Consider the following 9,000-nt stretch of genomic DNA (forward strand, 5'->3'; position numbering starts at 1 on the left):
ACTCCCTCCCCCCACCACTCCTCCCCGTCCCCCAACCAAGCGACTCCGACCCTATGAGGGCCGTTTTTGAGAAGGCGGGGCCTGAAGCTGATTGAGGGAGGTTCCCGCTACCTCCCGCTATGGAGTCTACATTCAGCAGCCCCGCGGAGGCGGCGCTGCAGCTAGAGGCGGGCGCTGCCGGGCTGCGCACTCCTCTTGGGGACCTGGACCGAGTGTATGAGCTGGAGCGAGTCGTTGGATTTGTCCGCGACCTGACGTGTCAACGGGTGAGGAGCGGATGGGTCGCCCAGAGGATCGGGATCTTGGGTGATTTTGTGAGGATGGGAATGAGGGGAGATGCTTCTCTGGGAGGAGGGGCTTTGAAGGTTAGGTAGGGACTCCCGGGAAGGTTTCTCTTGAAGAGGAGAGGCTGTTCCTGACTCCATGGTTTATGCTTACAGGTGGCCTTGCAGTTCCCTGATCAGCTACTGGGAGATGCTGGGGCCGTGGCTGCACGACTGGAGGAGGCCACAGGGTCGAAGGTGTTCATTCTGGGAGACACAGCCTATGGCAGGTGTGAACTTGGAGCTTGCCGATAGAGGGTGGGGTAGGTCTAGGGATCCAGGACTCATGGCATTTCCCCTCTATGACAGTGTCTGACCCCGATGGTTGTATTTCTCAATGATGGTGACGTTTCATCTCCTGATACTAGCTCTTCTCAGTGACGGTGTCTTCTTTTCATAATGTCATATTCTTCACTGACGACATTTTCCATTGATGACGGCAACGCTTTTCTCGAGAACCCCTCTCACTAATGGTATCTCCTCTGCAGCTGCTGTGTGGATGTACTGGGTGCTGAGCAAGCTGGAGCTCAGGCCCTTGTACATTTTGGCCCTGCCTGCTTAAGCCCTCCTGCCCGCCCACTGCCCACTGCCTTCGTCCTTGGTCAGCGATCTGTGGCCTTGGAGCTCTGCGCCAAGGCCTTCGAGGCCCAGAACCCAGACCCCACAGCGCCTGTGGTGCTGCTGAGTGAGCTGGCCTGTGCCCACGCCCTGGGTGAGGGTTTTGCCTTTGCATGCAGGAAGGGTGAGCCGACCAGTTTGTGCCTTAATTTCCCATGTCAGTACACTCCCATGGAGTTCTTAATATGGGTTTGACCCCAGCCTCTGCTTTTGGTTCCCATTCAGTCTCCTGGGGATAAGGGGGATCCTGCTTTACCAGACCCCAACCCTGACACCACCTCCTTCTTCCAGAGGCCTTGGCCACCCTTCTGCGTCCACGGTACCTGGACCTGCTTGTCTCCAGCCCAGCTCTTCCCCTGCCAGTGGGTTCCCTCAATCCAGATCCTGAGCCCATGGAGCGTTTTGGGCGCCGCTTCCCCCTGGCTCCAGGGAGGTGTTTGGAAGAGTATGGTGCCTTCTATGTGGGGGGCTCTGAGGCCATCTCTGACCCTGACCTTGACCCAGACCTGAGCCGGCTGCTCTTGGGCTGGGCACCAGGGCGGCCCTTCTCCTCCTGCTGCCCAGACACAGGGCGGACTCAGGATGAAGGTGCCCGGGCTTGGCGGCTAAGAGCACGTAGACGCTATCTGGTAGAGAGGGCCAGAGATGCCCGTGTGGTGGGGCTGCTGGCAGGCACGTTGGGTGTGGCCCGACACCGTGAGGCACTGGCACACTTGCGGAACCTGACACAGGCTGCTGGCAAGCGTAGCTATGTGTTGGCCCTGGGGCGACCCACGCCTGCCAAGCTTGCCAACTTCCCTGAGGTGGATGTCTTTGTGCTGTTGGCCTGTCCTCTGGGTGCCCTAGCCACCCAGCTTTCTGGCAGCTTCTTCCGGCCTGTATTGGCACCGTGTGAGCTGGAGGCTGCCTGCAACCCTGCATGGCCACCTCCAGGCCTGGCTCCCCACCTCACACATTACGCGGACTTACTGCCTGGTGAGTGGTGGGGGCACTGCCTAGGCTAAAAACGCTTGGGGCGTAGAGTTGGGGGGCCAGTATGGATCCGCTTTCTCCCTCCCTCCCTTCCAGGCTCTCCCTTCCATGTGCCCCTCCCTCCACCTGATTCGGAGCTGTGGGACACCCCAGATGTGTCACTCATTACTGGGGACCTCCGACCCCCACCTGCCTGGAAGCCATCAGCTGATCCTGGATGCTCAGCCCTAACCCCGAGGCCTCAGCTGGAGCTGGCTGAGAGCAGCCCTGCAGGTGAGTGTGGCAAATCTCCACTCCCATCTGAATTCTTCCCCTCTGTTCAGGCCACTCAGCCTCAACCCCCTCCCTCTGCAGCCTCATTCCTTAGTTCCCGGAGCTGGCAGGGACTGCAACCCTGCCTGGGTCAGACGCCGGTGACAGCAGCTGTGAGTGGAAGACGAGGGATTGCCATCGCCTACGAGGATGAGGGAAGCAGCTGATACCATGTGGGGCCAGAGCCACAGGTGGACTTAAGACCTTTAGTGCTCCCTGCACCAACCCCACTCTTCTGCCAGGATCCTTGAAGGAGCCTCTCACTGAGGCAGCCCCTCACTGGGGATAGGATTCAGCTCTTCCTGTCCTGTCCTGGCGCTGGCACAAGGCTTAGCACAAATTGGCTTAGTAAATATCTGTTGTTTGACTGATGCGGAAACAGCTTTGGGTCTTCCCTGAAGCCTTCTGGGCCATCTGTTCTCCTGGGAACAACAGCACAAGACAGTTGAGGGTCTGCCTTTGTTAAAGGCAGGTGCTAAATGGTTTAGACCATGGTTTCTCAATCTTGGCACTATTGACACTTTGGGCCAGATAATTATTTGTTGTGAGGGGCTGTCCTGGGCATTGTAGGATATTTAGCATCATCTCTGGTTTCTGCCCAGTAGGTTCCGATAGCACACCCCTCCCCAGTTGTGATGACCAGAAATGTCTCCAGATGTTGGCAACTGTCCCTATGGGGGCAAAAGCATCCCCAGTTGAGAACCACCGGTCTGCACCTATGCTGTCCAATACAGTAGCCACATGTGGCTGTTCAAACATAAATTTGAATTAAGTAAGATTAAAAACTCAGTTTCTCAATCACACTAATCACATTTCAGTGCTCAGATAGCCACATGAGAGGACAGCGCAGCTGTAAGACATTTCCATCATTGCAAAACGTTCTGTGGGGCAGTGCTGGTCTACACTGACTTCAATTAGTTTCTCAGGAAGATCACAGAAATTTGAATAAACCAGATAATTTTTCTCCTTGTTTCTTTTTATTCATCAAATACCGCAGGTCCTGCACAGGTCCTGTGGGTTGAGATCTGAATTGTATTTGACTGGATTCCTGTCCTCACAGTGTGGCTGGGAAGAGAGGCAGTTAAACAGGCAATTGCCACATGGTGAAGCAATATTCTTTATGAGTAGGGAAGCCCCCAGGGGCAGCCGGAGCCCAGAAGAGGCTTCTCAGAGGGGCTGTTACCTAAGCTGGATCGCTTGGAGGGGAAAAAAAAAATAATCAGAAGTGAGGTGAAAAAGACATTTGGGCAAACGGTACACCATGCTAAAACAGGCGTAAACCAGCATTGTGGGTGCTTCAAGCAAAGTGGAGTTGCTGGACCCTAAAGGTTCAGAGGGGTGAAATGAAATGACTCACCTCTTAATTCCCCACATTTGCCGAGAATCTCGGCATATTGGCGTTGTCCAGCATGTTGACGAAGCAGGTGAACAGGGAGATGTGATTTCTGCCCTCAGGGATTGCCCAGTCTGCTAGTAGAGGCAGTTCTGTAAACCGACCGTGGTAACTGGGACAAGGTGGGCACCAATCATGTATTCTACAGATATGTATTGAGCACCCACTGTGTGCCAGGCACTGGAAATCCAGCAGTGAGCTCAGGAATCCTTTCATGGTGCTTACATTCTCGTGGTGGGGGCGATAGACACAGAACACTTAGTATGCAGAATGGTGATAAGGGCTATGGTAAAGCTGGGAAGGAGTGCAAGAGAAGGGGCTGCAATATTAAACAGGATCGCCAGAGAAGGCCTTTTGAAGGTGAGCGAAGACCGAAAGAAGTTAGGAATGAACCACGCGGATAATTTGGAGAAGCAGAGGGAACAAGTGCAAGTGCAACGCGTTGAGGGTCTGACCGGTGTGTTCAAGGAACAGCCAGGAGGCCAGTGCAGTGGGAGGAGGGAGTTAGTGGGGAAGTATTAGGAGATGAAGTCGGGTAAGAGGCATGGGGAGCCGCAAGAGTAGAGGCCTAGTAGGCCATTTTAAGGACTATGGCTTTTATTCCGAGGGAAATGGGGGCCCCCGAGGTATTTCAAAGAGAGTGACATGATCCTGCTTAAGTTTCATAAGGATCGCCAGGGCGGCGGGGGAGCCCAGAGCGGGCGCACTCCCCTGCCTCTGGCTAGGGAACCCTTCCTGGGGGAATGGTATCCCAAGACCAGTAGGTGTTGGCTGGGCCATGGGGTGAGCACGAAGAAGCGTGCTTCAGGCAGAGGAAACAGCATGAGCTCAGTGAGGGACGGAGCGGACACCCTCGCGGAACTGGGTGGGACGGTCGTGGGGAGGACTGCGAGATCAGCACTGGCTTGGAGACTAAGCTAGGGCGGCGGCAAGCAGGAAAGCAGGGCTGGTGGCCGGAGCAGGACGGAGTGTCGGGGCGCAGCAGGAGCGAGCTTGGTCAGACGCGAGACTGACCGGCCAGGCAAGGAGTCGAGGTGCTCAGTAAGAAGGGCATCCGAGGCCCTTAGGGGTGCGAGACTACAACCACCACAATCCTCTGCGTCCGCACTTCCGGCATCACCAAGTTCTAGACCGGCGGCGCCGGGGCGCCAGGCCCGGCGTGTGGTCACGTGGCGCCGGCGCGTCACCTGGGCGAGTCAGGTGACCCTGCGGGGCGGACGGCGGACCCCGGGACGAGGTTTACGCTCCGGCCCCCCACCCCGTCCCCGACCTGAGACCCGCCGTCGTTGCCGCCATGACTGGGCTAGTGCTGCTCTACTCCGGGGTCTTCGTGGCCTTCTGGGCCTGCCTGCTCGTCGTGGGTGAGGCCGGGCCCTGGTGGGAGGGGCCAGCATCGGGCCGAGCTAGCCCGGCTGGAGCCCAGCGGGGAAGCGGAGGCTTGGGAATACTGGGCTCCGGCGCGGGCTTTGCACCCTGGGCTCCTGGACTTGCCTCGCGTCTGCCCGGGCGTCTGACCCCGACAGAGGAGACCCGTATCTCCAGCTGCTTGGGGAGGGGTGCGGGCGGGCCTCGCTGGGGACCGCGAGCGCAGCCCTTGTCCGTTTCTGTCACTGCCGCCCCCTTCGCGCGCTCCCTGCTGTCGTCCCTCTCTTTCTCTTGACCGGCCTGCTTGGGTCACGAGCCGGCTGCTCCAGTTCCTCTTTTCCCCGTAGTCTTGCTCTCCCCCCACACCCACAGCGTGTTGGGTAAACAGCGGCTCGGACTGGGCTGGCTGCATCTGGTGGGGCCTGGCCAGAGCTCTTGCTCCCTCCCCTCCTCCAGGGTATTCAGGCCTGCCGGTGGCTCCTCTTGACGGGTCTGGGTCTGGGAGTTAGTGTCACAGAGGGGATATGTTCCTGGAGGAGTGGCAGAAAATGGAGGTCTGAGTAGAGGAATTTGTATAGGCAGCTGTGCTTTTACGTGGGGCCAGCCAGAGGACTCTCCCTTGACTTAGGTGTAGGCAGAACTTTTGGGAAGGTGGCCCATCAGCTGGGCAGTAACTTCTTGCCTAAGTTGTGGCGCTTCTCTCTAGAGAGCAGTCCCTAACCCCCGTTTTTCTCACTGCTGCAGGAATCTGCTACACCATTTTTGACTTGGGCTTCCGCTTTGATGTGGCATGGTAAGGGAGAGGTTTCCCCTAAGGAGCTTCTTTGCAGCCTGCCCTCTCTGATCTGATCCCTACCCCATCCCACCCCCCAGCTGTCTGGGATGGGGACCTTTGGGAAACATGAAGTGTTTTGTCTCAGCATCGAGGACTGGGGGTGTTGGAGGGGGGGTGGGGGTGGATTTTGTGCCCACTTCTGCACCACGACTGAATTGTCTTTCCCCCGTCTACACACCAGGTTCCTGACAGAGACTTCCCCCTTCATGTGGTCAAACCTGGGCATTGGCCTAGCTATCTCTCTGTCTGTGGTTGGGGCAGCATGGTAAGTGTTGGGGTCACGGGTCAGGGGAGGGGCTGAATCATAGCAAGTGGTGTCACTGGGTTCTTAGTCATCTTGGGGGCAATGACAGGATTGGGCTCTGCTCATTGGTTTCTTATCCGTCCACCAGGGGCATCTATATCACTGGCTCTTCCATCATTGGGGGAGGGGTGAAGGCCCCCAGGATTAAGACCAAGAATCTGGTCAGGTAAGTGTAGGACCCTTGTAAGGTTGTCAGAATCAGTTGCATTGGTAGCTGCCTGTGCGTTTGACCTGCCTGATGTGCTGCTCCTGACAAGCCTCCTGTTGGGGTCGGATGTCAGTGGGGGAGAGGTGGCTGGAGACTCTTCAGGGAGGAAAGTTGGTTTCTTTCTCAACTCTTTCTCCTCTCCACCCCCTAATCCCCTGCTACCACTACCAGCATCATCTTCTGTGAGGCTGTGGCCATCTATGGCATCATCATGGCGATTGTCATTAGCAACATGGCTGAGGTATGGAGGACTAGGTGGGGTGGGCATGTATTCCAGTGTGTTTATATATTGCTTAGTGATGGTGGAGGAGGGGGAGTGGAGTAGGGGGTGATTTCTGATAATTTCTCTGCTTCCCTCAGCCTTTCAGTGCTACTGACCCCAAGGCCATTGGCCATCGAAACTACCATGCAGGTAGGTGGGTATAGTGAAGGCAAAAAGTTGGGGCTTCACAGCTGCTTCCCCCTCCAGTGCGCACCCCAGCTTAGATTCTTCATTTTGATATTCTCTCACCTACTTTGGGCTGCTTTGTAGAGTTGGGGTGGTGGCTGGCCCCATTAGTCCATGTTGAATCCCTTGCCCTCATCTCTCCTTGTGTCTGGCTTGGCCTCAGTGTTCCCCTTCCATCCCTCCAGGTTACTCCATGTTTGGGGCTGGCCTCACAGTGGGCCTGTCTAACCTCTTCTGTGGAGTGTGCGTGGGCATCGTGGGCAGTGGCGCCGCCTTGGCTGATGCACAGAACCCCAGCCTCTTTGTAAAGATTCTCATTGTGGAGATCTTTGGCAGTGCCATCGGCCTCTTTGGGGTCATCGTTGCGATCCTTCAGGTGCTGAATCCCCCTGGGAAGCCTCTATCCTTGTCCCCAACCCAGTCTCACCCTTCTTCTGGAGGAGCCACAGTGCTCCTGTCTACACCTGTAACCATAAGAACCTCTTAAACAGTTTCCACCACCTAGTTCCCATCTTTGGGTTTTCCCCTTTTGAAGTTCTCCAGTTATTTCTGTCTTCAATGTGGTATCACTGACAACTGTCTTTTTTTGTCTGTTGTGTCTATATACAAAAGATTTAGCTTCTCTTCCCTGTTCTGTTATTTTGTCTCTTCCTCGCTGTCTTTGTAGTCTAGACCAGGTTGGGATGCGTCTGTCTCAGTCCGTCTTGGTGTGTTTGACTGTGATGTCGGTAGGACAGCACATTTGAGGTGTGTGTGATTAAGGATCAGCCTGAGTGTCTGAGTGTGACTGTGGGCGCCTGACTGGGTTGACTTGGTGACTGGCACTGTCCATATGCCACTTCTCTCTGTCTTGTCTGTCCCACAGTTGAACTCTGTAGTTGTCTCTGTGTCCCTGTTCACTGTGTTTGTCACAACATGTCCATCCTGGTCCAGTCATCCATCTGTTGTGGTCTGTCCATCCTGCCATGGGTCTGATCATCTGTCATTTGTCATTGTCTAATCTGTTTCTCTGTCCCTGACTGATTTCTCCTGTTCTTCTTTTGCAGACCTCCAGAGTGAAGATGGGTGATTAGACGATCTGTGTGGGTGGGGCCGTGCCCCACTCTTATTTATTTGTGGTTTTCCTGGGACAGCTGGAGCTGTGCCCCTTAGGCTTTCAGGGGGCTTGGGGTTCAGGGCCCTCCCTGCACTCACTTCTGCTGCCTGTCGACTTGGAGGCACTGCCTGGCTGGATCCGCAGTGTGGGGAGTGGGCTGCTGTTGACTGTGTGTAGCTTGGCACCCGTGTCCCACCTCCACCTCCAACCCATCTTCCCAGTGTTTGTGAAATAAACATGGTATTTGTCTGGGTCAGTGCTGCTTCTCTTGCCTTTCTTCGCCACCTCCTTTCACAGAGGAAGGGTAAACAGGCCTGTAGTTGTCAACTTCATGCCAACTTCTTGCCAACTTTCCGACTCATATACACTGTCTCTGCTGTGGACATCGATGGCTCCTGGGTTGGAAGGGAAGTGTGCTGGGCTGAGGACTCTAGCTCTGAACATCTTTATTGAAGGGAAGGGGGAGTCTAGGTATATGGGCCCATGTGTTTGTGTGGGGAAGGGAGGTGTCCTAGTCCCATCCCCTCAGGGCTCTGGTCAGCCCAGCCCCAGTTAGCCACATCTGCTTACCTGGCTCTACCCTCAGGCATCCATCATCTCTACCCCTGGGGCCTTGGAACCCATTCATTTATTTGCCTCTGCCCGTTCAGGCACCATACCCTGCCAGTAACTAGTTTGATCCCTTGGGGCCATGTCCAGTTCCTCCCACTCCTGTCCAACCTCCTGTTCCCTAGAAGCCCCTGCCACACACTTCTGTCTACGCCTTTCAGTGTCCTGCCCAGTTTTAACTAGCAGCCCCCTCCTCTGGCGGACCCTTAGTCATGCTCCCATGGATGAGCTGACAAATCCCTGACCTCCCTGCACGAGTTGGCCTAACTTCCAGGTGCCCTTCTTTGGCTGAGTTTGCGCTCCAACCCAGACCAGACCCCATTCCTCCGTAATGGGTTTTACCCATCCACACCCTCTCCGGTTCGGACCTCGACTCCATCCCGTTGGATGAGTCTGATTAATTTCTCCCGCCCCTCCCTGGTCCTCCGTCCCCTCGCTCCGTCGCGCATAGCCGCCGGCAGGGGCGGGCGTCGGAGACGCGCGGCGGGTACGGGCGCGCTGGAGGCGGGGGGCTGCG

At 56.1% G+C, this 9,000-nt stretch overlaps 2 protein-coding genes across 4 annotated transcripts; both read left to right on the plus strand.

The window, feature by feature from the left end:
• Nucleotides 1-119: 119 nt before the first annotated feature.
• Nucleotides 120-2,618, plus strand: DPH2 (diphthamide biosynthesis 2). The gene is made up of 6 exons (XM_007468259.1): nt 120-266; nt 441-553; nt 812-1,035; nt 1,233-1,916; nt 2,010-2,186; nt 2,268-2,618. Exons 1-6 carry the CDS (start codon nt 120-122, stop codon nt 2,390-2,392), a joined length of 1,470 nt encoding a protein of 489 aa, XP_007468321.1. The 3' UTR covers nt 2,393-2,618.
• A 2,212-nt stretch (nt 2,619-4,830) lies between these two features.
• ATP6V0B (ATPase H+ transporting V0 subunit b) lies at nt 4,831-8,134 on the plus strand. Of its 3 annotated transcripts, XM_007468261.1 has the most exons (8): nt 4,831-4,979; nt 5,728-5,776; nt 6,000-6,083; nt 6,211-6,288; nt 6,502-6,571; nt 6,691-6,742; nt 6,964-7,154; nt 7,825-8,130. In XM_007468261.1, exons 1-8 carry the CDS (start codon nt 4,913-4,915, stop codon nt 7,849-7,851), a joined length of 618 nt encoding a protein of 205 aa, XP_007468323.1. In that variant the 5' UTR covers nt 4,831-4,912; the 3' UTR covers nt 7,852-8,130. The 3 variants fall into 3 exon arrangements, with proteins under 3 accessions (XP_007468323.1, XP_007468324.1, XP_007468322.1); XM_007468262.1 differs by lacking the exon at nt 5,728-5,776 and having other exon boundaries at nt 7,825-8,134; XM_007468260.1 differs by lacking the exon at nt 7,825-8,130 and having other exon boundaries at nt 4,913-4,979; nt 6,964-7,265.
• The last annotated feature ends 866 nt before the right edge of the window (nt 8,135-9,000 follow it).

This window comes from Lipotes vexillifer, unplaced genomic scaffold (assembly GCF_000442215.2).
Source record: "Lipotes vexillifer unplaced genomic scaffold, Lipotes_vexillifer_v1.1 scaffold661, whole genome shotgun sequence".
NCBI lineage: Eukaryota > Metazoa > Chordata > Mammalia > Artiodactyla > Lipotidae > Lipotes > Lipotes vexillifer.